Source organism: Podarcis gaigeae (assembly GCF_964106915.1).
Source record: "Podarcis gaigeae genome assembly, chromosome: 7".
NCBI lineage: Eukaryota > Metazoa > Chordata > Lepidosauria > Squamata > Lacertidae > Podarcis > Podarcis gaigeae.
In genome coordinates this window covers 23,130,709-23,158,366 of record NC_139683.1, presented here as the reverse complement: position 1 = coordinate 23,158,366, position 27,658 = coordinate 23,130,709, and the positions used below count along the sequence as shown (strand labels likewise).

The window sequence follows — 27,658 nt, the reverse complement described above, 5'->3', positions numbered from 1 at the left end:
TGAAACTTTATGCATTAATAACTATTACACCTCATATTACGTGTTTTATTTTTCATATTTTTTTTGTTCTTTTTATTTGCATATGCCTTTTATTCAGCTTATTTCAGGGTGGGTAACAGTGCAATTAAAAGCAATAATGCCCCGATATAAAGCCAAAACAATATAAACATGAAGCCAGAAAAGTGGAATCTTATTTATTTATAGCCCATCTTTTTCCAAGCAGCACAGGTTGGTCCATGGTTCTTCCTGGGCATGTGTCTACACACACATATGCACACAGAGAGAGCAAGAGAGCAGCTAATATTTCCCTCAGAATAGCCCTATAAAGCTGAGAAAATAGTAAGACTGGCTCAAGGCCACACAACGAGCTTCATGGCCAAGGGGTGATTTGAACCCGAGCCCTCCTAGTACTGGTCCAGCACTAACCACTGCACCACACCGGTTAACTGTAGTTACAAAACTTAGCCCATGACCTTTTATTCACATTTATTTCCCCAGAAGTTGCCTTTCCACCAGTGAAGCTCAGAGCAACTTGGCCAGCGGTGGGGAAAACAGAGTCCAGGTTTTGAAAACAGTGCCGGTGAACCTTTCTTTGAATCAGGAGCAGCTGGAGACTTCGAAAAGGGAGCAGTTCAGTTCCAGCGTATCCGGAAGCCCGACTTCCATTTCTGTGACGGGGGTGATGGTGGTGAAAGCAGAAGAGTACACCCCTGTTTATGTGGCTCCATCGGCACATTACGCAAGGGGAGAAAATGAGGAGCACAGGAGTGTTATATTTGAGCATGCGCATTATGAGGTGCCCAGCATCATGCCCCATTCAACCTACCTGAAAGATGACCAGCGGAGTACTCCCGATAGCACTTACAGCGAAACTTTCAAAGATGGAGGGGCAGAGGTATGTCTTTCGGCTGGGCTGCTGTGGGTATGGCAGTACTGACCAACAGCACTATCCTAACCAGGCCTATTCAGCAGAGGAAAAGCACTATTGAATTCAGTGGGGTTTAGTAAAGGTAAAGGGACCCCTCACCATTAGGTCCAGTCGTGGCAGACTCTGGGGTTGCGGCACTCATTTCGCTTTACTGGCCGAGGGAGCCGGCGTACAGCTTCTGGGTCATGTGGCAAGCCTGACTAAGCCACTTCTGGCAAACCAGAGCAGTGCACAGTAATGCCGTTTACCTACCCGCCGGAGCGGTACCTATTTATCTACTTACACTTTGACGTGCTTTCGAACTGCTAAGTTGGCAGGAGCAGGGACCGAGCAACGGGAGCTCACCCCGTCACGGGGATTCGAACCGCCGACCTTCTGATCAGCAAGCCCTAGGCTCTGTGGTTTAGATCACAGCGCCCAGGTAAATAGGATTAGGATTGCAGCCTTTCTTATTCTTTTGTCACCTGCATAGATGGACAGCAGATTTCTTTTATATATACCTTGTTTGGATGCATAGGAAATCAGTAGAGTTTGGGTGTCCTCAAAATCATAAGCAACTCATGAATCTTAGTCCCACTGATTTCAACTAACAGGCTGGAGCCAACTTGTTATTTTTATAAGAACTGCAAATGCCAAGCTTAAAAGAGGCATTCCCTAGTTTCTGCCACAAAGAAGGGAATTCCTCTTCTGCCACAAAGAAGGGAATTCCTCTTCTGCCACAAAGAAGGGAATACCTCTTCTGAGGTAATGTCCTATTCTTGGGCTTCACATGGAAAACAAAGCCTATTTCTGGCGTTCAAAAATATTGGCCATGTTTATATCTTAGCATGCCCTCCAGGAGCCAGCTCACTTCTGCTTTTCCTGCTCACTTTCCTGCTCTTCCCCAGGCTTTCAACTCCCGTGCGGCATGTCACCCAAACCAGGGAATCGCGATTAAGGTCCTTCTTCCTTAATCGTGATCTGTAAACAAGGTTTGTCCTATGGCTACAGATTGTAGATCAGGTGGAGAAAACCAGGTTGAACGACACAGTCAGCCAAAACTTGGCTTAGCTGCTGCACTGCGATGGGGTTAAAAGCCCAGGGAGCAAAGCAGAGGCAAGTTTGTCTCAAGAATCCTGCACATTTTCATGGTCACAGTAGTAAGCCCTCCTTTGGCTTACTGTGGTGTACAAATGTTGTTTTAGCCATATGCAAATGTAGTTAATGAAGTACCTGATTAACCGTATCAGTAATCCTTTGACTTTTAAAACGCGAGTGATTTGATTTGACTCTTTTCCTCTGTGTTTTCCAGAAATACCGCAGTGGATCTGTGGGGCCTGAGGAATACATTTACGAACAAACAGCCAAGTAAGTAATAGCAGTGCACTGGACTCTCCTGGTTTGCGTCAGGTGTAAACAGAGGGCATGCAGGGCCCATCCTGGGTGCCTACTCTATCATCCAGGAAAGTGTGATGGTCTCCTTTCAGCATTCCTTCTTTTTTCCTTGTGCCTCTCTCGCCAGCCGGTGGAAGTATCAAAATTGTAAAGGCGCTTTCTCAGTGAATAGGAGGCTGAAATTTGGTACACTTGTCTTTCAAGGCACAGTTAGTATAAATAATGTTGAAAATGTGGTGTTATTAAAGCTCTTGCTCTTTCATTTCTCATGTCTATGTTGTGACAGTGGCCATCACTGGTGCACTCAATATTTATGTATTTAAAATATCTACATCTCTTCTTTCTGCAGTCTAGACTGCAGTGCATGGTACAGCTTAAAATAAGCAAACTACGTGTAGATGAACAACCATAAAATGAGCTTATCGACAACAGAGGCAGTTAAAAAGCGGGAAAAAACAATAATGAAGGATGCTTAAAAATGCCTAAGCAAAAAATGCCTAAGCAAATAAATGCCAAAATAAGAACAGTGGATGCATTATTCACAGGTGTGTATCCTGCAAAGCTCTTTCACAGCCAGACGCCACCCCATCAGGGAGAAGGGTGATGATCAGGCAGGACAGACCTTTGTGACTGGCTCTGTTTCCATGATTGCGTTATTCACACTCAGGCCTTTGGCGAGAACAATAAACTTTTAAAAGGGTGTGTGTGAAATGTGCCTTAGGAAAGCATTCTGGTTGGCCATGCTAACATGAGAGATAGCAATGTAAGGATAACCTTTCATACCTCACCAATGCAAGATGAAGCTGATTACGAGGAAATGACCCTTCCCCTCCATTGGCCAAAAAACCTTCATCTTCAAAGAACCCTAACACAGTGAGGCAAAAAGTTTAAAGCCTTACAGTTTTAGTACCTTCCTAGACAAAAATGAATTATTCACTTTAAAAAAGGAGCAAAGTTTGAATCCAACACCCACTAAGATTAGAGGGGGCATTTCTGCTGATTTTGAATTACACTGGCTTCTTAGACCTTGCAGCCAGGTAAGAGTAAAATAATATAAATTTGGAATTGCTCTCTGTATAACTCCTCCTACTCTAGGGCATGATCAATGGGATGGAAGAAATTTCCCTTGTGCTTTGGGAAAGAGATTACAATTTTGGTCAGGTATATTCTGAGTTTTAAGAACATTGTCAGAAAAGTCTGTTCACAAATAGCAACCGAATTTGCTATTGCGTAACCCTGTCCTGGCTTATGCTCCAAACACTACGGATGAAGCTCTTACGTTTAAGTAGGAAGAGGTTTTAGGAATTTGTGCTCCAAACCTTCCTGAATTATTGTTTCCTTTAGAGCATTAAAACTGAAGACTTTGATTTGAGAAAGGGAAGGCCTCACAAAAAGCATGTGAAGATCAAGTGTCAGTTTTCAGCAAATCAATTGTGTTACTTTTAAGAGCTGGTTTGTTGGTTTGCTTAAAAGTATTTCTCACCCGCTGTTCATCACCACACAGCTATCCAAGGGCGGGGCCCAAAAATAGGTAAAACCACATCAATAAGTCTCATAAAACAGGGTGGCTAAAACATCAAGCATTGCCAAATATAAAACAGATTAATACAGAATAAAGCTGCTTGTCAACTGATCCGGTACAAAACCCTACAAAGGCCTGGGCAAATCAGTAGCCCTTAGGCTGCTGGTGAGTTCAGAAAAGTTGGCACCTGCTTCATCTCTTGAGGGGAGGGCATTACATAGTTGGGGCGCCGCTACAGAGAAAGCCTTTTCCCGAATTAGTAGATTTGCATTGGCTGCGGCATAAGCAGCAGGGCCTCCCATGATGATCTTAACACATGGTTATTTTAGTATGGATGGAGACACTCCTATAGGTATTTAGGTCCCAAGGCTTAAATAAAGACACCCAGTCTCCTCTGTGCCTCAGTTCCAAAAGAAATCACAAACCCTGGAATCTGGCACCTCTTGCCACTATATGTCACCTTAGCTCTGGGCCTGCCACAAACCCTTGTATAGCATCAGCAGGCTGCTTATTACCTTTTCGCCTCTCTGACACCTTGGGGTTGCAGTTTTTGCGTGCTCCTTTTCCTGTAGCTGCAGCATTACATTCAAAGCTCAATTTTTGTCCTAGCGGGAGCGACAGCAAGTCACTGTGGGGGAGAATAGTTAGGGGTCACCTCCCGTGGCTTGCGGCTGCCGTTTCTTGTTCCTCTCCAGCCAGTAGCAGCATGTTGCCTGTTGGTGATCAAACGTCACGCAAGCTGGTTTCTAGGAAATGCAGTACTAAAAAGAGAGGAAATTTTGATTCACTTGCGTAATATTCTGCATTCACTGGACTCCTGCAGCCCTTTTCTAACATCTGCTGTGCCAGGGCATTGATGCTTAGAAAGGGGTATGTCAGCAGTTGCATAGATGAGGCTGATATAGATAGATAGATAGATAGATAGATAGATAGATAGATAGATAGATAGATAGATAGATATTCTCAGTAGTGGCGCCCACCCTGTGGAACACCCTCCCTTCAGATGTGAAGGAAATAAGCAGCTATCCTATCTTTAAAAGACATCTGAAGGCAGCCCTGCTCAGGGAAGTTTTTAATATTTAACGCTGTACTGTTTTTAACACTTGATTGGAAGCCTCCCAGAGTGGCTGGGGAGACTCAGCCAGATGGGTGTGGTATAAATAATAAATTATTATATATATATATATATCCATCCCACTTTGGCTTCTGTAAAAGAGACAACACAGTAGTACCGCAAGAAGCCCAGGCGTTCCTGTTGAAAACAGGAGTGTAAATAAATTATCCATAGTAAATAAATTTTCCTTGAAACCGTAGGAATATAGGAATCTGCCTCATTCTGAGTCAGGCCATTGGACCATTTTGCTCCATATTGTATACACTGAATGGCAGCAACTCTCAATGCTTCTTAGATTATCACATATATATTTTTGCTATGTGTGTGTTTAGTGGTGCAATGCTTCAGAAACGTTTGTTGGGAAGCAGCTTATAAATACGCAAACAAACAAACAAACAAACAAACAAACCATACCCCCCCACCTTTCTTTATAAAATAAAATAAACACTTCTATCTATGTAAAAATACGGAATGCAATAATAAATCACTCTAGGGATGGGTGTGTGCTGTGTTTGCTTTGTGGCCAATAAATTCCATTATGACAACATTACAGGCTCTGACGTAAATACCATGGCAGTTACCTAGACCTTTTGTTTATTTTTGTTTCACTTTTATTCTGCCCACACCTCTCCTTCCTCCAAGGGGCTCGGAATTGTTCTTCTTAGCCTTGCATCCCTGTGTGGTAAGTTAGGCTGAGAGGGAATGGCGGCTTTTTCAAGGTCACCAGCTGAGCTTCACACCTGATGGCAGAGCTGAATCTGTATTTCCTATTTCCAGGCTAGCTGTGTCAGGCTAGTTCTTGAACTGCGGCCATTTATATGACTCCATAAAAGCCTAATATCTGTGTTTTAGAACTCAGTGGCTTTTGTTATTAATTCTGTTGGTGTTGTGTTCTTACTTTCTTCACATAGCAGCACATTCCGTTATACTTTGGAAGCGACCAAATCCCTGCGTCAAAAGCAAGGAGAAGGACCAATGACGTACTTAAACAAAGGACAGTTCTATGCCATAACTCTGAGCGAGACTGGAGACAACAAATGCTTCAGACATCCCATCAGCAAAGTCAGGGTACGGCTGGTCTTTATGAGATTGGTAATAGTGATAAACTAATGGCGCTCTGTGTGTGTGTGTGTGTGTGTGTGTGTGTGTGTGTGTTTGTGTGTGTGTTCACCCTGCCTCCAAACACACTTTGTTGACATGGTCACTCATTTCTGTCAACAGACTTACGAAGCAGTTAGCTGAAACAGGTTGGATCTGCTTTTTTCTTTAAAAAAAACCAGAACTCCTCTAGCAAAGTTTAATGGACTACTAAGTTATCTACGTTCCCATTTGTTTATTTATTGGAAAGAGATCATCCTTCAGTTTAAAAAAGCTCCTCGGGCAGCATACAGTGGTACCTCGGGTTACATATGCTTCAGGTTACATATGCTTCAGGTTACAGACTCCGCTAACCCAGAAATATCACCTCAGGTTAAGAACTTTGCTTCAGGATATGAACAGAAATTGTACTCCGATGGCGTGGTGGCAGCAGCAGAAGGCCCCATTAGCTAAAGTGGTGCTTCAGGTTAAGAACAGTTTCAGGTTAAGAACAGACCTCCGGAACGAATTAAGTACTTAACCCGAGATACCACTGTAGTCCTGAACAGTAAAACAACAACAAGACAAAATATTTAAAAATCCACAGAAAGCCACAAAGTCAGCACAAGGGCATTGGTTACAATCAGTTTCGATGGTGTGCTGCATCAAAACCTGCCTCAGGCATTAGCGTAACAGCGCCCAGGGGGATTTCTGCACCTCCATGCTGCAGCAGCTTGGATACGGCCAATCCTTAGTGCTTTGAGCATACAAATGCTAAGTAATGATAAAAGCATATTGACTTTAAAAAGAGCTTTCAAGGGCAAGGCGTGGGAGGAAGACTAGATGTGACCAGAGAGATATGTGCATAGGACTCCCTGTTTCGTTTCTAAAATGGATTTTAAGAGCTTGGTGCTTCAGCACTGGATGAGAGGGTTTTAATCTCGGCCCTCCCACACGCTGTTTCCCCCATGAAAACATGAAATTGTTAGTTGCCGAATGGGACAAAACATACAGACGCCATATAGGGCATTTTTCACTGGGAAAACAGTGTGGAGGAGGGAATTAACCTCTCCTCACCCAGCGCCTGAACTCCCAAGCTGAATTCAACCTACCCCACTGATATATTTATTTCTAGAAATAAGTCATGGGTGATTGTATTCAAGGGTGACACACAACATGTCTATTTGGGCTGTAAGACCTTTTCAAGAAGCTTTCAATAGCTGAGATCCTGATTTTCTGTTCTTTTTTTTAAATGTCAATTTGATGGTATTGGTGGGTCACCCACTCCCCACCCCCGGTATGCCTCTTTGAAACTTGTTTTGAAAAGAGATATATAATGTTTTAGAATAAGTGAATAGAGGAGGCAGGAGGCAGCCTATGGGAGATCTCTGTGCTTGCTGATGTCACAAATGCCATGACAGTTGAATGTGGTTTCATTAAGACTTGCAAGTCCCTCCCTGGCACATCTGTGGATGTGAGAGTCCAGCTATTTATTTATTTCCCTATCAGAAAAATAGGAGCAAAATGTACTCCAGGCAGGTACGAATGGCAAGACAAAAAATGTTTAAGGATTTATCTTGCTTAGCATTCATGCTTGGTCAACCCCATCAACCATCTTAAGGTTTTACTGTGGTCTTTCCAGAGTGTGATCATGGTTGTGTTCAGCGAGGATAAAAACCGCGACGAACAGCTGAAGCATTGGAAATACTGGCATTCTCGGCAGCACACAGCAAAGCAAAGGGTCCTTGACATTGGTGAGTGAGAAAGCAGTCCTGTGAGCATCCATGCTCACTGGTGCCTTTTTGTAACATTGGAGGTTTCTGGTAGGGGAATAAGTGCAGGCACCAGAAAGTTGTTTTGTTGTAGAGCAGGGATAGCCAATTAGTGACCCATCAGTTTGCTGTTGGATCACCCCAGTCTGGTCACTGAATGCAAGTTTGGTATTGGACCGCCCTGGTCCAGTCGTTGCATTTAGCAGTGCTGTACTGAATTCATTTCTAACTTTATTGCTGACTTACATCATAGAACCCACTTGACTTTTGTCAAGCTTACATGTACATTTTCTCTTTTGTTGTTGCCTCTTGTTTCTCCTCTCCATTCTCCTTCTTTTTAGAAATGTAAACAAAAGATAAGGATAGTAGTATTGCCACGACCTGCTTTAGATCATGTTGTAACTCACTTGTAAGTCCTGCCACGTCAACGGAAAACCAGTGATTCAGTAGGCTTGCATTTCTCAGAAGCTTTTCCTATTATTTGGCTCGTGTTATATCTTACTCACACATTGGTTTTTATCCCTTGTTCTGGCTTCAGGGCAATGAACTATCAGCCCATCTCTATTATTATTATTATTATTATTATTATTATTATTATTATTATTATTAATCCCCCCCCCGAAATAGGCTCAGAATTTGGGAGTAACCAGGGCATTGGGCCATCAGCCATTTTCTCTCCCCCATTCTCTTTCCTCCCCATGACCTCTCCCTCACCATTTGAGCAGAATTGTACCCATTTTTGCTTTTCAGAGCAGAGATGCCCCATGGCTATTCAGCTTGCCTAGCTTTTGGCACTAGTCATGGCTCTTCCCCTCATTTATGGCAATCTTAACATATTTAAAAGATACTGTCATACTGTACCCTCCCTTTCCCCTAGGCTATATATGTATCAGTTGTAATCAGCCTTTCTCTTAAACTTTTGTCACATTTTAACTCTCAGTTGGAGTGACCTAAACTGAACAGATCTTGCTGTCCTGTGTGAGTCAGAGCAGCACAACCTAACTATATATGTTGTCCTGGATATCATTTTCCTATTTAATGTCATGCAAGATGCTTCCACCCAAGAGCTATTAAGTGGGTGTTTTGTGCTTTTGCATACAATATTGCCTGTGATATTTATGCATGGATTTTGGGTGTGCAAAATGAGATAAGGATAAGGCACTTGAGGACTCGGGGCTTATCTATACCACAGCTGTAAACTGTTTTTGGCTGCAATCTTGCACACTCTTAGTTGGCAATTCCCAGTGACCACAATTGGCCTTATTTCTGAGGCGATGCAATCGTGTTAATTGTTATTCCCCCTTCCCAGGGAATCATGGGGAAATGTAGTTCTGTGAGGAGGCGTCAGGGCATCTTCAGTAAAACAAAAGGAATTAAACAGAAGTTACACCTGGATTGTGATCAGCCAAGTGACACATACGTATAGATATTGTAACATACTGTAGTCACCATAAGTGAAACTCAAGTGATGTGGAATGTGAAAACATGCCTGGGTAAAAACACAAAAATCTAAATTTTAGAAAATGATCTGTGATCTGCTCTTTTTTGCAGCTGACTACAAGGAGAGCTTTAACACAATCGGGAATATAGAAGAAATTGCTTATAATGCCATATCTTTTACTTGGGATGTAAATGAAGAAGCAAAGGTAAGGCATCACCCCCTAGCAAACTTAATTGAAATGTACTTTTTCTTATTAGGGACGCGGGTGGCGCTATGGGTTAAACCACAGAGCCTAGGACTTGCCGATCAGAAGGTCGGCGGTTCCAATCCCCGCGACAGGCTGAGCTCCTGTTGCTCGGTCCCTGCTTCTGCCAACCTAGCAGTTCGAAAGCACGTCAAAGTGCAAGTAAATAAATAGGTACCACTCCAGCGGGAAGGTAAACGGCGTTTCTGTGCGCTGCTCTGGTTCACCAGAAGCGGCTTAGTCACGCTGGCCACATGACCCAGAAGCTGTACGCCGGCTCCCTCAGCCAATAAAGCGAGATGAGCGCCGCAACCCCAGAGTCGGCCACGACTGGACCTAATGGTCAGGGGTTCCTTTACCTTTACCTTTACCTTTTACTTGTACTTATTAGGGCTGCTCAGAAAATAGGATTTGTAGTCATGCTTGATTTAAAGCTTAGAAATATCTGGTTTTGATATTTTACTGAAATTCAAGGGAATTCTGACTTGGGAACTATTTTATAAAATGTTACTTTGAAGGGCTGCTGAAATGTTCTCTTCCACTAAGGGTCCAGGAAACCAACTGGTATAGAATCATAAAGCTGGGAGCAACCCGCAGTACAGGAATCCTGCCTACAGCTGTCCCTGGGTGGACTTGAACCACTAACCTTCTGGTTAACAGCCAGATGCATTGACCCATTGCGCCACCTGAGGTACTAGGTCAGATGGGCAGCTGTTCTTCAGAGTGTCAGACAAAGCTTTTCTCCCAGCCCTAATGCAAACAGCAAGGACAAAAGTAGAAATTGTGTGAACAGCTATTCAGCTCCTATGGAGAAATAAATTTAGACCTTTTCATACAAAAATGGATGTTGATAATATATCAGTTTGGTAAACAAACCATCAGCAGCTGATAGTTGTAAAAGGAATTCTGGAAGATTCCTCAAATCTTGTGATTGGGCACTTCCACAACAAGAACTGCATTGGTAATATTTATGGTAATGTGCATAAAAGTGAAGGTATTAGTGGGGGGAGACATACAAAAATGCATTATATTAAGGAACATTCCTTGCAAAACTATGTACATTAGTCAAAACTTATATAAAAATGTGTGTGAGGACTGTAAAAGTGATTTTTACTTTATTTTTGGCTCCTTTTATCCAAGAAAGTGTCGTAATTATTGATACAAATTGTGAGGATTCAGTGACGGCCCATTTAACGGAAAGGAAAGGTGATCTGGTGCTGCTGCATTCTGTTTTGTTAGAGTAAATAAAAGCAGCTGAAAACAGTTTGGAACCAGAGGGAAAACCCAGTGACAATGTAATGCGTTGACCTTTCAGTAAGAGTAGCCATGACTGCATATAAGGAAGATAAATGTGATCCTTGTATTTCTGCATGGGCTTAGGGTTGAAGACAGCCCATTGTGACACTAGGAGCAGAAGGACTGTCTTAATACTGAGCGAAGGAAGTCCATTTGCAGAAGAGTTCAGAAAAGCTTTCATTGATAGCCTGAGTGATTTTGGGCTATTGATGTTTGCTGATGAAAGAGTACATCCTGCTGTGCTTAGTGAGACAAATCCCCCATTGTCCTTTGCCTGCAGAAGAATGTTAGCATTTTATTGAAAAGATGTTAATAACATAGGAGGGAAGCTTTGCAAGTGCTGGGCATAAAAGGTAAAGGTAAAGGTACCCCTGACCGTTAGGTCCATTGCATCAAAAAATAATAATAATAAAAAAAATTAAACTATTACCCGCTTCCTACAAAATGAATGGACAAACAAAGTAGCCCTTAGCATGTGTGTATAACTTGCCTTCTTCCATCCTTCTTTAAAGCAAAAGGAAACATTACAAGAAACAGAGGGATGCTCTACTCTTACTGAAGCATCTAAGCCTGACATAACACACAGCCTGACATCATTACTCTGTGCATTTCCTCCCCCTGGATAACTCTAGCTTCACAGCATCCTCGGCCTGCCTCGCCGTTGTCAGTGTTTGTCTGCAGGGTTGCAGTTCAGATCATTCCTACCTGCAGGTAAATGCTGGCTAATAGTCTTAACCAGAAATTGCAGGCCTGCCGTTGAAACGCCTTTTACTTCAATCAGCGCTATTAAGTTGCAGCCCAGGTCAGCCTGACCCTGGTCTCCATAGTATGAAGCAAATATCCTGCGGGAACCTAAGTCTTAGTAACCTATTGCCACTCACCAAACAAAAATAGCAGTTGCTATTACGGTTTTTTTATTGGTTGAAAATGAAGTATTATCCTGGTTCGAGAAACACTGGTGGGATTTTACTCTTAACTGTCCCACAGTCCTTTCCAGCAGAGTTTAGGCTACTGTGAAGCATTGTCTGTGGGGCTGCCTTTGAAGACTGCCCAGAAGCCACAGTTAGTCCAAAACCCTGCTAGGCTGGGTTAGTCCAAAAACAAGCTAGTCCAAAAACAGGTAAAGGTACCCCTGACCATTAGGCCCAGTTGCGGACAACTCTGGGGTTGCGGCGCTCATCTGGCTCCATAGGCCGAGAGAGCCGGCATTTGTCCGCAGACAGCTTCTGGGTCATGTGGCCAGCATGACAAAGCTGCTTCTGGCAAACCAGAGCAGCACACGGAAACGCCGTTTACCTACCCGCCGGAGCGGTACCTCTTTATCTACTTGCACTCTGACGTGCTTTCGAACTGCTAGGTGGGCAGGAGCAGGGACCGAGCAACGGGAGCTCACCCCATAGCGGGGATTTGAACCACCGACCTTCTGATCGGCAAGCCCTAGGCTCTGTGGTTTCGACCACAGCGCCACCTAGTTACGGTAGTCCAAAAACAAGCTAGGCTGCTAACAAACCAGGCAATGGGCGGGTGGGGGGGAGTATTTTTCCAGTGTTTCAACAGTCTCACTGGCTCCTTGTCCATTTTTAGAGCACAAATAAAGGTAATAGTGCCTGCCATTAATGCTCTATGTGATTTGGGACCTGAGTCCCCAAGGATCGCACCCGCCACATTAGCCTGCCCATTACGGTCATTGCAGATTGTCCTCTGGGTGGCCTCACCCTCTGAAGTGAGGGAGTCAAAGGTGGGGGAAGAGAGTGCTTCCATTGGTGGCATCTCACCTTTGGAATGCTTTTCCCATGGAGGCACCTGACTGTTCCACTATTGTCACCTGACATCACAAGTGAAGAGGATTATGGAGTGCTGTCTGAAAGTTTCAGCAGGAACTACCTGTAGCTGCACCCTCTAACCAGCAGGGAACCAGTGCATGATCTGCCACGGTCCTAGTACAAGCCCTGTAGCACCTGCAAAGAGGCCCTATAGGTTTGGGAATTGATGCGAGGCTGGGCATTGTCTTTTTTTTAAAAAAATAAAAATATTAATTTTCAACATTTATAACAAATATAACATATAAGAAACACAAAACGAAACACATTACAATACTAAAAGGAAAAAGGAATAAATAAATAAAAACACTTAATACTTCTAAAATCCAAATTAACTTTCATTGTTATCTGACTTCCTCTATTCCCCCCTAACTGAATTTCATTGTAACACCTTTGTAACAGTTCTCCAAGATCATCTTTCTAATACAGTTAACTCCTTCAATTTTCTATCTTCATCTCTTTTCTTATTGGCTTAAATACATATTACTATACAACATTCTTATTCTAATCCTAGGCCTATTTGATACTTTCAAGTACCTTCTAATTATCTTATATTACAATATTTAGCTAGATAATCTTTAAATTTCTTCCAATCTCCTTAATATACCTCTTCTTTCTGATCACGGATTCTTCCAGTCAGGTCAGCCAACTCCAAAAACTCCAACATCTTCATCTGCCTTTCTTCTACCGTTGGTATTTTTTGACATTTCCAATTTTTAGCTAATAGCAGTCTTGCTGCTGTAGTGGCATACAAAAATAATCTAACATCTTTTCTGGGCAATTCCAATCCTATTATTCCTATTTTGGTTTCTTAACAAATGTATTTTTCAACATTTTTTTCAACTCATTCTGAATCTTTTCCCAGAAGTCCTTAACCTTAGGACACATCCAACACATATGATAAAAAGGTGCCTTCTTTTTCTTTACATTTCCAACATAAATTATCATTCATATGATCAGTGGCGTAGCGTGGGGGGTGCAGGGGAGGCCGGCCGCACCGGGTGCAACATCTGCGGGGTAGGGTTAGGGGGCGCAAATCCACGGGTTAGGGGGCGCAAATTACTTGCCTTGCCCCGGGTGCTGACAACCCACGCTACGCCACTGCATATGATAAATCTTTGCTAATTGTCGACCTACTGCAGCAAATAGGCAGAGCTTGCTAAAGGTAAATTCAGATGGAAGAGCATAGGTGACAGTTTATGTAAGTGCACTGAACACTCATTGCCAAGGGATGTGATTAGAGATTTGTTCCTCCTAGTATTCTTTGACATGTTTTGCAAGCAAGGGGGGTGGCAAGCAGAGCTGTTCCCACATGGCAGAGCTGGGCAAGTACAGCCACACAGCCTCTGCTGGATGGCTCCACCTGTGTCATGATGTTCAGCTGTTCACTTGAATCTCCTCAGGAGACAAGCATAGGAAGGGAGCAGAGTAGGGATGCACAGCAAGCAACAAATGGATGTTGCAGCCATGGGACTGGGTTGATGGAGAACTCAGTGGACCTTGCCAGGCCTGGGGGAGATTGAACGAGGAGGGACCAGAGGTTCTGAGGGAAGGAGGTACCTCATTTTAACACATGGCCTAACACCAGTCCTGTTTCCTTCATCACTTTTCTCCCTCGTTAGCAGCATAGAGCGTCTCTTTATTTTTGAGCAATTGTTGGGGCATTTAAAATGTGTTTTACTTAAGTGCTCAGGCTATTTTGCGGCTAATGTATGGAGGAGCATCTGCTTAGCAGTCGAAAGGTCTCGGTGTGGTGTAGTGGTTAAGAGCGGTGGACTCGTAATCTGGGGAACCGGGTCCACGTCTCCGCTCCTCCACATGCAGCTGCTGGGTGACCTTGGGCTAGTCACACTTCTCTGAAGTCTCTCAGCCTCACTCACTTCACAGAGTGTTTGTTGTGGGGGAGGAAGGGAAAGGAGAATGTTGGCCGCTTTGAGACTCTTTCGGGTAGTGATAAAGTGGGATATCAAATCCAAACTCCTCCTCCTCCTCCTCCTCCTCCTCCTTGGCTTCTCCAGGTAGGGCTGGAGAAAATCTGAAATCAGAGGGAGCTGCTGACAAGTCAGTGTTGGCGATCCTGAGCTAGATGAACCCTATGAGACAGCTTCTGACATTCCTACCCTTTGGTCACCCTGACACCAGCAGTTGTGGCGGTCGAAGTGCCTGCCATTTCTACCATAGCATCTTCTTACAGCAATTTGTGAACATTATTTTCATAGGTATCAACTATCTCTGACTACAGGTGTGCACTGATACCCCAAGTATTTTGACAAGAATTAGCTCGTAATAATAATAATTCAGGGTTGCAGGTAGTGGAGGGGAAGGAAACGCCCATTGATTTGTGTTCCTCACCCTTCACACTGCAATACTATTCCTACCTCCCATAGGTTCATGTGAGGCATAATGCTTGAAAGATCACATGGTGAGCTGTTTCCATATCTGGGCATTAACTCGTTCTCGCTCATCTAGTCATTTGCAGATAAGATTCCCTCCTGAGTAGGAGGCTCCCCACCCCACTCCACAATTACCTCACTCCAGAGAGCTGGAAGCTTTAATTATAGCCTCCCTTAAGGATAGTTTTTTAAACTGGCTCCATTGTTCCAGGGCCATTTCCCTCTTTTCCCACAATTTTGAGATTAAAATGAATTTCACCCATACAAAGGCCTCTCTTACGGAAATTAAGATTCAAGGCTCAGCATACCAGAGCACCGCCTGGAGTTGAATGTGGAAAAAAAGCACTTAAAGCGGAATATATTTTATCCTAGCAACTTTTGAAGGAGAAGGGATCTTCATAGTGATATTCACTGTGCTCGGTGACACTCCTAGCGACATGGAAGCCTATATAGTGCAGTCTCAAGAGTGCTGAGGCATGTGCGAATGTGTCATCCACACGAGCCAGACTGATAACACAGGTCATGGACTTTGCTGTGTTGTGGTTGTTAAGAGTCTCGGGCCGGCACTGGGAAGACCCAGGTTCAAATTCCCACTCACCTGTGAAGCTCGCGGGATGGTCTTGAGCCAGGCACTGCCTCTTAGCTGAACCTACCTCGTAGGGCAGGCATCCCTAAACTCGGCCCTCCAGCTGTTTTGGGACTACAACTCCCATCATCCCTTGCTAACAGGACCACTGGTCAGGGATGATGGGAATTCTAGTCCCAAAACAGCTGGAGGGCTGAGTTTGGGAATGGGTGTTGTAGGGTTACTCTGTGTAAAATAGGGAGGGGAGGACCTAGTATGACACCTTGAGCTCTTTGGAAGAAAAATGTTATATAAAGATAATGAGTAAATACAAAATCCAACCAACTGGGACTCATCCATACCATAGGGAAGCTACTTCCATGTGGGCAGAGTGGCTTGTTTAGATCTTTAGATTGTTGTGGATCTTTTTAAGCACTATGCCATGTGACCCATACTGTGAACTATCACAAGTTGAGAAGCACTGCTTTAGAATATTTTAGAGCCACATGCACCAGATTAGGCGTGTGTTCCCCATCCTTGATAAAAAGCTTGTTTCCATAGTTGACCTTGGCCCTATTATTATGTATAACCCATGAGAAATCATAGGGAGGGAGAGAATTGGCCTTCGAATAGCCTTCCCTATCCTGGTGCCTCCAGATGTTTTGGATTACACTACACCTTCCATCAGTCCAAGACATCTGGAGGCACCAGATTGGGAAAGACAGCCTTAGAGGAACTGTATCCTTTTCCTTTCCCTTTTCACCCACAAAACTCGTACCCTCTTGTCACAAGATTAGCACATCTGTGCTGCCTCCTGGCACCAGACTAGTTTGCTGGCGGCACCAGAGAAGCCTGCATGTGCAACCCTTGCAAGGGGCAATATTTGGAAGAAACATAAATGTTCTTATTTTGGTCTTTAGTGCACCATTCATCTTGTTTTGTTGGCAGTCGATAACTCTTATTCTGATGGGCTCTTTTGAATGGAGAGTTGTGACACAATTCTTGCACCCTTAACATTGCTGGGCCTTTGGTCTTCGCTTTGTAATAACATCTTCCCTTTGCCCGGTACCTGTGTATGTGTGTATAAACCCATCATACATCTGATAACTCTTTAATTTTAAGCTCAGGTCTGGCCAAATATATTTTGCTGCCTGAGGCAAAGGATAACATGGAGCTTATGAGCATGCACACAGATACACACTTCCACATACAGGGAATGACCATTTTATGTGCATTCAAACCTTGTGCACACCTGTGCTTTTTGCAGACCCAGAAGAGGGTGTAATGGGAGCAGGGCGGAGGCATTGAATTGAATTTCAACACCAGTGCCCCGCCACATGTCAAGGCAGTAGACTAATTTAGAGGGGGTCAAGACAGGCAATGTGGCACATAGAGTTCTGCTCTCCAACCCCTCACTGCTTTTTCCTGCCCCCCAGCAGCTGCCACCTGATGCAGCTGCCTCATTCTGCCTAACAGTGTGATCAACCCTGCTAAAGCATTTCCTGACCCTGTAGTTTTGCAAGGGTAAGCAGCCTCTAATATGAGTAGAGATCCCTACCATACCTGCAGAACCTCATAATTTGCAACCTTTGGTTTGTGCGGCTATGCACATGTGTGTATTTAATTTTTTCTTGTTAACATGTACAAAAACGTATAATTTCCGTTAACATTTAGTACTTTAAAAATTAGAAAAGAAGAAACGGTATATAAACACCACTACCAAAACTAGTGTAGAATTTGGCTGAGAGCCAGGGTTTTTATGGAAGCCGCCCAGAGTGGCTGGGGGGGCCCAGCCAGATGGGCGGGGTATAAATAAATTATTATTATTATTATTATTATTATTATTATTATTATTATTATTACTCTTTAAGTGGCACATAAAGCAGGGTGTTTTAAATAAAACGCTGTAGTTGCAATGCATCTAGCAACTGCAAGGTATACGAATGGCCGAACAGGTGTGCACCTACCATTTGCAGCAAACCGAGTTTTTATGTAGTTGCTGGGGTGTGGTGCAGGGTAAAGGAAGCTTCTTAAAGGGAAAGGTAAACATTTGCTGGAGACATTGGTATTGAGCTAGAACAAAGGCGTTGACTTTGCATGAATTTATAAGGTAACGGATGTCAAAAGAAACTATAAAAGCTGCACTTACTCTGCACAAAGGAGTTTTGTTTATTTAAAGCTCTACTGTGCCCAGTGTTTAGGGCTCGGGACTGGCAGCAAGATTCTGAAAACCAGAAACAAAAACAAATGATTAAAATATAATGGGTTGATAGTTTTGTTTAAAATTTAAAGTGTTAGCAGTGGATCTCTTAATTTATTTTATGGCATGAAGATAGAACTCCCTAGAGTCGAATATACAGTTTTTTGTCCAAACAAACAAAAGGATGCTTGTTTTTAACATACAAAAGTTGCTAGGAACATGGAAAGCTGCCTTCTGCCGCATCAGACTATTTGTCCATCTATCTTTGACTTATATTTTCTGCCTGACAGTGGTTCTCCAAGTTACAGGGTTGAAGCCTTTTACACCACCTGCTAGCTGATCATCATCATAATTTTATTTCAAGAAAGAAGTTGTAAAAAACAAACACAAGGAATTCCCTGATAAGAACAGTTAAATAAATATCACGACCTGCCAAATCCTCCTTTTCCAGCCCCTCATCCTGAAAAACAACTTAGCTTACTACAGATGAAATATACAGCATCAACACATTTCTATAAACCTAGTTTGAGGAGGAGGCTACTTCAGTTTCACAGCAATTCCGCCCAACATCCATCTTAGTCTGTTTTAGTCCTTGTCCAGAACCTGAGAAATGGCCTAGTCGTTGATTCAAGACCAAGACAAATCCAGCTAATCGTTTCAACTGGTAATGTCAGGAAAATGCAACATGTGTCTGTGTGAAATGGAATGCCCTGCTTAGAGGCAATGGCTGGCTTGAACTCTGAACAGAGTCATTCTTTTTAGGCAAAAATATATTTAAAGCATCTTGTGAGTGCCTGACCCTGCAGTCCTGTGAAATTGTACTTTTGGAGCTGATTAGATGACCTGCAACAATAAATAATTGTTATACAGGTGATACAGCTTCTCCTTTAAAACAACAACAACGTTGGAACAGGTGATGGGCTATCGAGTTCCTTGCTGTTTTAAGCATGAAGAAGGTCCTAGGTTCATGAAGTGTGATGAAGGTCCCAGATGAAATAGGAGCATCTTGCCTGTAGTGGCAACCTGCTGGCAGGGGCACCATTGCTACTTGCGGGAGAAGGGTGGTTCGGCAGATATTATTATTATTATTATTATTATTATTATTATTATTATTATTATTATTATTAATGCCCCGGCCATCTGGACAGCTCCCAACAGAAATAAAGCACAATAAAACATCTAACATTAAAAATGTCCCTGAACAGGGCTGCCTTCAGATGTCTTCTAAAAGTCAGATAGGTGTTTATTTCCTTGACATCTGTTAGGACGGCGTTCCACAGGGCAGGTGCCACTACCGAGAAGGCCCTCTGCCTGGTTCCCTACAACCTTGCTTCTTGCAGGGAGGGAACCGCCAGAAGGCCCTCAGAGCTAGACTTCAGAAGCGGGTCAAGTGCTCCTACCAGCACACTCACACAGCCCCCCTCCGTGTTTCCCATGTCCTCCCAGTAAGTGGCTCCTGCTTTGGCTTGGGAGACATGAGCTCCTGCAGACAGCAAGCAATGTGCCACTGGAAGCCAGAGAATAAAATACTGTGCTAGATGGATAAATGGTCGCCTTTGGTAAACAGCAGATTCCTATGTTTCCAAACCGTAGGCACTAGTCTGAAATTTATCTCAGGAATTTACTACACCAGACCATTTAGGCCTTCTGTATTTTCTTCTTCATTATTTAAGCAGCTGATTGTTGATTTAAGAAAATAAGCAAAAAGGTTGTGTTTAAGGTGTTTTTTATTATTATTATAACTGAAGGCCTATAATTTTTTTTTAAAGACTGATGTAGGAGACACTCTGCCTAGAAAAATTCTGAAAGCGGGGGAAAACCACTTTCAGTTCAGAGTTTTTATATTTATTGTTAAATGTGGCATGCTGTCAGAAATGTAATCCTCTGAACAGCATCTGTTACTGTAATAAATCAAACACAAAACAGTTTGAGAGCCAGTGTGGTGTAGTGGTTAAGCGCAGTGGAGTCATAATCTGGTGAACCGGGTTCGCTTCCCCGCTCCTCCACATGCAGCTGCTGGATGACCTTGGGCTACTCACACTTCTCTGAAGTCTCTCAGCTCCACTCACCTCACAGAGTGTTTGTTGTGAGGGAGGAAGGGAAAAGGAGATTGTTGGCCGCTTTTAGACTCCTTAGGGTAGTGATAAAGTGGGATATCAAATCCAAACTCCTCCTCCTCCTCCTCCTCCTTCTTCTTCTTCTTCTTCTTCTTCTTCTTCTTCTTCTTCTTCTTCTTCTTCTTCTTCTTGTGTTGTAATATTTCTGGCCCTATTTCTGATGTTACCAACTTCATTGGTTTCAGCTTGTAATAAGCTGAAACGTGGGAACACTGAGATTTTCTGAATGAGAAAGCAAAGCAAGTCTGTCAAAACCATTTCCTAGCTATCTTTTTTTACTTCTGACAGTGACTTCCACATCAGTTTTGGTATGTGAGTTGTTCCTCACTAAGCTAACATCTGGAAACAAAGCATCTGGAAGGCACTATGAAGCCTGCTGTACAGCCAGCGACTTCACTGTATATAAAACCAGTATATTAAAGTGTCTCAAATACAAAAAAATACAATTATTAAATAACATGTGGCTACTCTAGCCTCTACCTGTTCTTTCTGTCAGCACGTTATGCACGGCTCAGATTGGGGAAGTGCCACATTTCAACTGATAAGGTGTTGCTGCTGATAATATGAATTTTCAGGGCCCTTTTTATATTTAAGAATTGCAAATGAGGATGGGAGATTGCCTAAGGAAACCTAAGGCCTATTGCTATTTTCCTGCCATTTAAATCTTAAGACTTTTATACAGTTTAGATTCTAAATAGAGCAGACTGTATTTTCACACACAAGAGATAAGTATATGTGGATCTCTCTCCCACTCCGCCCTGTGATCATATATCTGCAGTGCCCCGAGCCAAAATCCAACCTATCTCTTCTCCCATCTGTACACGTTGTCTCTGTTTTCTCAGTGTTTTTCCCCCTTTTTCAAATGCCAGCAAACTTACTGCCTACCTTTATCTCTCTAATTAGTGCCAAGCCCTGAGGCAATGGAGCTTGGGTATTGACGTTTGAGAGTCGAAATTACCCACATACATCTTTTGACTATCTCTCTTCTGCAGATTAGATACCAACACTTGTCATCGTGCTGCCTTGTAGTATCTGCTTTCGAAGGAAAAGAGACGGAAGCTGTGCAGTGTAACCTTAAGGCTTGCAACTTGCAGCAGGTTTGCCTTTAGGGGGAAGTCCTCTGGGAGTCCCCTTCTTCTGCCACTGCATGGGATGAGAATCCATGGTCCCTCAAATGAGGCTTCTCCATGTAGAAGCCCTCAGCTATTCGTCTTTGAGCCTGAGCATGTATGACTACTTCAGGCCAGAGTTTTGGACCCAGCAGTTGAAGTTTGGGGTGGAGCAGGATGGCCCTTGGTTCAGTCTCTAGGTAGGGATGAAACCCTGTAGAGCAGCTACAGTGCTAACTGGACAAAATTAAGTACAGTAGATGGACCAATGGTCAGAGTGTACAGTACAACTTCCTAGGTTCCTAATGCCTATGTTCTATTATAATCTATACTTGACCCAACCCAGTGATGACAGCCATAGCAAAAGTATTGCAGCTGGGTGTCCATTTCTGTACCAATATGCACTCAGTGCCCCATATTGTTTTCTTTCCTCATATAGTAGGAAGGAGTCCATGCATTTTCCTGCAGAGAAAATTCTGGAGAGAACATGTCTGCATTCTCTACTATGGCTGCTGGATAGACTACTTCTCTCCTCTCTGCCCATTGTGGGCCATTTCCAACGACCACTGTGGTGTTATTCCATGGATCATAAATGTTCCCTAGAACATGCACAATTTGCTGTGGAATAGTGGGGAAAAGAATTTTATCAAAGGCACGTAATTATTCACTATCTCTACAGTCATACCTCGGGATAAATACACTTCAGGATGAGGAATTTCGGGTGCGCTCCACGGTGACCTGGAACTAACGGAGCACATTACTTCTGGGTTTCGCCACATGCGCAGATGGTCAAAATGACGTCACGTGCATGCGCAAAAGTGGCGAAATGCGCAGCCGGAGAGTTGCCTCTTACGTTCTGTTCAGGATGCGAATGGGGCTCTGGAACGGATCCAGTTCGCATCCCAAGGTACCACCGTATTTTGCGATCAGAGGTACATCTTTCTCTGTTGACTAGTGTGATGTTTGGTTGTTGTAATCTCTGCCACCTTCCCTCCAGCCTTCCTTATTCCAGAGCATCTGTCACTGTGGCATCAAAGTGCCCTTCTACCTAGAGCAGATTTCTGAAGCATGAGAATAAATGATGCTCTGAGACATCCCTGAAAGGCTCCTGAGAATCTAGATAATTGAGCATCAGTCATCTTTCAGAAGGAAAGGTGATAGAGCATTGATGTCATCTTGGCCATGAAGCTAAATTAAAACTAAAAGCACACTCAAAGCATATTTTATAGCTTCAGTGTCACATTCTTGTGAATGGCCTTTTCGAGTTAAAAGCCCCCTCTCTCCCCACTGTTTCTAAAGGAGGCTAGTGTAGCGAGGCATAAAACCTTGCAAAAGTCACTGGTCTTCCTTAATTCTAGCCCAGTTCCTATAATGCAAAATAACACAGCATTAATACTGATACAACAGCTTTTGCCTCCACCCCTCTGTGTGTAGGGGCTTGCCATAAGTTTAAAATTATTGATTATTAAAGAGACTTGATCTATTAAGGTGTCAGGAGGATGATATTCCATCTTCTAAAATGATGGCCTTTTGTAGTCATCAATTACCATCACTCAGCTATCTCCACTTCTCCATCAATATAATTTTGCTGCAGCTGAATTTATTTGTCTAACTGGTTTGTATCCTGTTTTTCCAAGCTCAGGGCAGCTATCTGAAAGTTTCTTGCTTGAATTTTCCTCTTGTTAGTGCTCCTGTATTTGAGATTCAGGCATTTTGACCCAATGCACAGTATCCTCACATATGTAGCATGTATTCTTTGGTAGTCAGAGATGGTTGGAATTATAATAAGCTGTTCTCATAATGTGTAGGGCACAGATGGGGAGACCCTCCAGATGTTGTTGGATTCCATGTCCCATCAACCCCAGCTAGCATGGCCAGGGATGTTGAGGTTATAGAGCAACATCTGGAGAGCCATAAGTTCTCCATCCCTGGTTGAACAGACATCGTGTTTAAACCTCTGGCTTTGCCATGTAGAAATGTAGCCTGCTGTAGAAAGGTAAACGTCATAGTCCTTGCTCTGCTCAGCCTTGCATTCTAGCCACCTGAAAGTTTCCCTCTGGATGAAATGTGGTCCTTGGACTGGGGAAAGAAAAATCCCCACCTCCGTATAGCCCCATTCAGGTATTCTGCATGCATGCAATCCTATGTGTGGAGAGGAGGGCAGCAGGAATGTGCTGGCCCAGCATCCCTTGGGGCACTGGCCACTCCCACTGGATGACCTCACAGTGTTCCAGCCACTTGAAGGCTGCTCCTTCATTTTCCCTATGCAGACAACCAGGGGGCATGCTTAGTGCAATGCAGGATGTGGGCAGGGGACAGTCTTGCTGCCCCACTTCTTCAAAAGTGCATCATCCGTGCAGAAATCCCTGCACGAGGCTTACGTTAAGACAGGAAATGCAGTCCATTTTGCACGTCCCACTAAAGTGGATTTCTCCCAGACCACTTCCCTCACATCAGTTAAAGTTCAACTGCATTGTTTGCAAGCACAGCGTTGTGATACCATCAGGTACAGAAATGCCGCTGTGCTATTAGCTGGGTCGAGCAAACAAGCTGAGACGGCTGCACCATAAAAAACCGGACAGTAATATCGACTTCTGTAATCAGATGAATGCTGTTAACTTCTCCCTGTAAGGCACATTAGCTATATCTCCCTGAGATCCGTCTTCTTTTTTCTTTAGTCTTCCTTTCCCCACATCTTTTCCAATCTTTTCCACATCTTTTCATTTTCTGAACAAATGTCATTGCATAGGGAAAAAATATAAGTGGGTTTTCTTAAGTCTTTGCATAATTCTGTGTTTTGCTAGTATTCTTAGGCATTGGCAGTGCCGCCATAAGGCCCACTGGAAAGTAGGAAGCCACCCTACACTGAATCTGACCATTGAGCCTTCTATCTCAGTATTGTAGACTGGCAGCTCCAGGGCTATTCAGACAGTTACTTTTGGATGGCCCTGCAAAGCCTCCGCAGGGCACGGGGATGAAGGCTCCCCCGTGCCCTGCGGAGGCTTCGTGCGGCTAAGCTAGAAGCCAGGACAGCCAGTGGGATCTCAGCGCACGATCCCGCTCACTGTCCTGGCTTCTTGTTTAGCCTGGGCTGGGGAGGCTGCATGCGGCTAAACAAGAAGCCAGGACAGCCAGCGGGATCCCTGCGATCCCGCTGGCTGTCCTGGCTACTTGCTTGGCTGCACACAGCCTCTCCCGGGCAAGGGGAGCCTTCTTCCCCTGCCCGTGAGAGGCTGTGCGCGGCTGAGGCTCCCCCAAGTGCCGCACTCCCTTTAAAGAGCGCGCGGAGTGTATTGGGGGCAGCCCTTCTCCCTCCTCAAGGAAAAGCCGCACACACGCTCCATGCGGCTCTTTAAAGGAAGCACTCAGCAGAGCCTCCCGCCTGCATTCGCTCCATAAGACGCACACAACATTTCCCCTTACTTTTTAGGAGGGGAAAAGTGCGTTTTATAGAGCGAAAAATATGGTAGCCAAAATGCTATGGGGCTTAGAGTTTGGGCCTTTTAAAAAGTTGCACCTTTTAATAACTGTACAGAAAAAGACTGCATATGGTGACTGTTCCCATAGTGCTGAGTGATCAGGAAATGGTTGTGGAGAAAGGTGGGGATTTCACATATTGATTAGAATGAGTCAGCCAATTCTTATAATAATATTCTTTTATTGATTCTAATGTATCACATGTGTGAACAGGTGAGTTGAGCTGAATAGCTGAGTTGCCTTCATCAAATCACTTCACTGTTGGAAAAACCCTTAAAACAATAATTCCAAACCTCTATTGAGCTGGGATCGATTTCTCAAATGGTGCTTCAAGTGGAAGTTTAAATATTAAATAGAGGCAGGACTTCATTGAATTCTCATCATGGATAACAACCACTTCTGTACCAGTTTAACTTTAAACTTTCTTCTTCTCTAAATCAGATTTTCATCACGGTGAACTGCCTGAGCACAGACTTCTCTTCTCAGAAAGGAGTCAAGGGGCTTCCATTGATGATTCAGATTGACACGTACAGCTACAATAATCGCAGCAATAAACCTATCCATCGTGCCTTCTGCCAGATCAAGGTTTTCTGTGACAAGGTAAGATGATACGTTACTCAGTGCTGAAAAGAGGAGCGGGGTGAGCAGGACTTTTTTTGTTCGCTTATCAATTATTTTAGTCATCAAAGACCTCATTTGTTCATTTATTTGTATATTTGTTTCATTGCATTCATTTTCCTTTACTTTTGTTGCTGTTTCCTTCTACTTTTTAGTTTGGCTGCCATTTTAACTTCCTAGAATGTCTTGGGAAGCTGCTTTATTCCTGGCTTCCTTTGGCGTCCGCGATTATAAAAATATAACAATATCATTGCAAAACTGGGGGGTGGGGGGTGGGAAATAGATGAAGAAAGCCATAAAATCTAAAACAGGCTCAGGCCTGGGAGTAGGCCTCTCTGTGTTTTCCTCTGGACATGACCTCTTTGGCTCTGGTCTGGTCTGGTAGTGTTGTTTAATACGCAAGTCCTCTAACCTCAATATAAGGATATTAGTGGGAACAAGCAAAAAAAAAGTGTGCTGTGCAAACAGCCAGATCTTCCTTCTTTCCTTATTAGCCATGATTAGCAACCTTTAAAAATATATATTGAAGCAATGAATTTTAAGTGCTATATTATCATTTGTAAAGGTCAGATATTTGTAGTAATCTGAAGATACAGCTGCCTGCTCAAAATCTCAGTAAATTTCAAAGGCTTGAGTAGGGGCTCCCTCCCCACCCAGTTTGCCAGTTTTTGAAAAGTAATGAGGGGAAGGCGGGGAAGAAAGATCTTAAGAGCATGGGCCCCATCAGGAGTGACCTACAGACAACAAGGAGCTGAGCCCTTTGAATTATACATATTCATCGCTTTGACTATCTATCCGTTTAATTGATACTTCACATTTCATGGTTGGGGAGAAGGAAATGAGTGTTGACAGATCTAATCAAAGCCATCTTAAAAGTAGGAGAAAAGAGCACAGGAGTAGTTAAAATGTTACCCTTATCAAACCTGGAGCCTGGATAGCTCACTGAGTCTTAAAATAGGATATATGCGGTCAACCATGCAAACACTGGCCTGAGGCAGCAAGTGGCTAAGGATTGCTTCTACCTGTAACATTCTGCAACCTCTTGTTATTGGTTTATTTTTATCCATAGTCTAGTGATCGGGAGCTGATAACTTTTCTGGGCAGTATTGCCTTAAAGAACATGGCAATAAAATATAGTTTATAACTGGAATAGGGAACCTGTGGCCTCGCAGATGTTGTTGACTCCAACTCCCATCAACCCCAGCCAGCATGGCTAACGGACAAAGATGATAGGAAAATTAACCATGAACCCCACAATTTGGGATCCTCTCCAAACCTGTGCCAAAGTTTTGAAGGGTTTTTTGGTGTTGATTTGCAGCAAAAACTCTGTGTTTTGCAGTGCCCCACTAACTGAGCAATTGCTACTCAAACCTAGGGCCATAGTTATTAGCTCAAAACCCAACGTTGTCCAGTTCACTCCAAACCAGTGCCAAAGTCTGGCAAGAGTTTTTGCAGAATTTTGCAGCAAAAACACCACGATTTGAAGCACCACACCAACTGAGCAACTGATGATGGATTTGTAGTCCAACAACATCTGGCAGTCCCAGTGAAGTGGTCCCAGAGAGCAAACAGTCATGAACAACAATTAAAACTCAACTCTTATCTGCAATGGGGCTGTGTAAATCAGGGCCAATGGTGAAACGGAGTATCATCAGATATTTACTACTGTTTACCACCATATCTGGTTTAGTCATGCTGGCCACATGACCCGGAAGCTGTACGCTGGCTCGCTCGGCCAATAAAGTGAGATGAGCGCTGCAACCCCAGAGTCGGCCATGACTGGACCTAATATCTAGAATAACAGGTGGGAACTCAGATTCTCAGGCCTCTTCTCCAGGTCTCTTCTTTACCTGGATGGGGAGTGTGTGTGTGTGTGTGTGTGTGTGTGTGTGTGTGTGTATAAGTAAAAATCTGGATTGTGTGTGTCTGCAGTACAGCCTACTGCACAAAGGTAAAAGGTCACATCCCTTGCTCCACCCACTTTGCCTCTGGCCACACCCACCATTGACATACAAGCACTGGAAGGTTGCCCATGAGTTTAATTTGGCCTTTGGGCTTAAATAGGTTTCCACACCTGCCGGTGGGCTCCATGCTAAGCAAAGTTCATAGGAAGTAAAGTCCAATTCAATCTGGCTTATTTCTCAGTAAAAATGATAAAGATCAGATTGGAAGTTGTGTAAGTCACAGAAGTGACGTGATGCTCTTTGTTCAAAAGGGCTTTCGGTTCAAAAAGTGTCCCATTGAAGTCTCCGGTTACCTGCTGCTGTCACAACCTCCACTAACTTCCCACCTGTTCCTCTGAGCCAAGCATCACTAGAAGGGTCATACAAATTTGTGGAGGAGACAGCTATCAATGGCTACTAGCCATACTTTTAAATACTAGCTGCTGGAAACCACAGGAGGGGAGAGTGCTCTGGTCACTGTGAGGACTAAATGGGCCATTGGTCTGATCCAGCAGTCTATTCTTGCATTCTTATGTTCATTAAGCTGAGAGGCCAGGACAGCAAACAGCTGTGAAAGCATCCTTAGAATGTCCTACATTTCCTTCCCCCATAATGTGCAGTTATAGTCTCTCTCACATTAGCAGCCTC

General features: G+C 43.6%; 1 protein-coding gene across 5 annotated transcripts in view; it reads left to right on the top strand.

Annotated features, from left to right (window-relative positions):
* Positions 1 to 27,658, top strand: part of GRHL2 (grainyhead like transcription factor 2) — an 80,410-nt gene that overhangs the window by 26,864 nt on the left and 25,888 nt on the right. For 3 of the 5 annotated variants that reach the window (XR_014566957.1, XR_014566959.1, XM_083749800.1), the window contains exons 4-9: positions 499 to 895; positions 2,220 to 2,275; positions 5,850 to 6,006; positions 7,658 to 7,769; positions 9,339 to 9,433; positions 24,891 to 25,049. Coding sequence is in view for 2 of the 5 variants with exons in the window: in XM_083749800.1 (XP_083605926.1) it covers positions 499 to 895; positions 2,220 to 2,275; positions 5,850 to 6,006; positions 7,658 to 7,769; positions 9,339 to 9,433; positions 24,891 to 25,049 (976 nt within the window). In the remaining 3 variants the exon portion in view is untranslated. The remainder of the gene's footprint in view (positions 1 to 498; positions 896 to 2,219; positions 2,276 to 5,849; positions 6,007 to 7,657; positions 7,770 to 9,338; positions 9,434 to 24,890; positions 25,050 to 27,658) is intronic. The other 2 variants (XR_014566958.1, XM_083749801.1) reach the window with 1 other exon arrangement.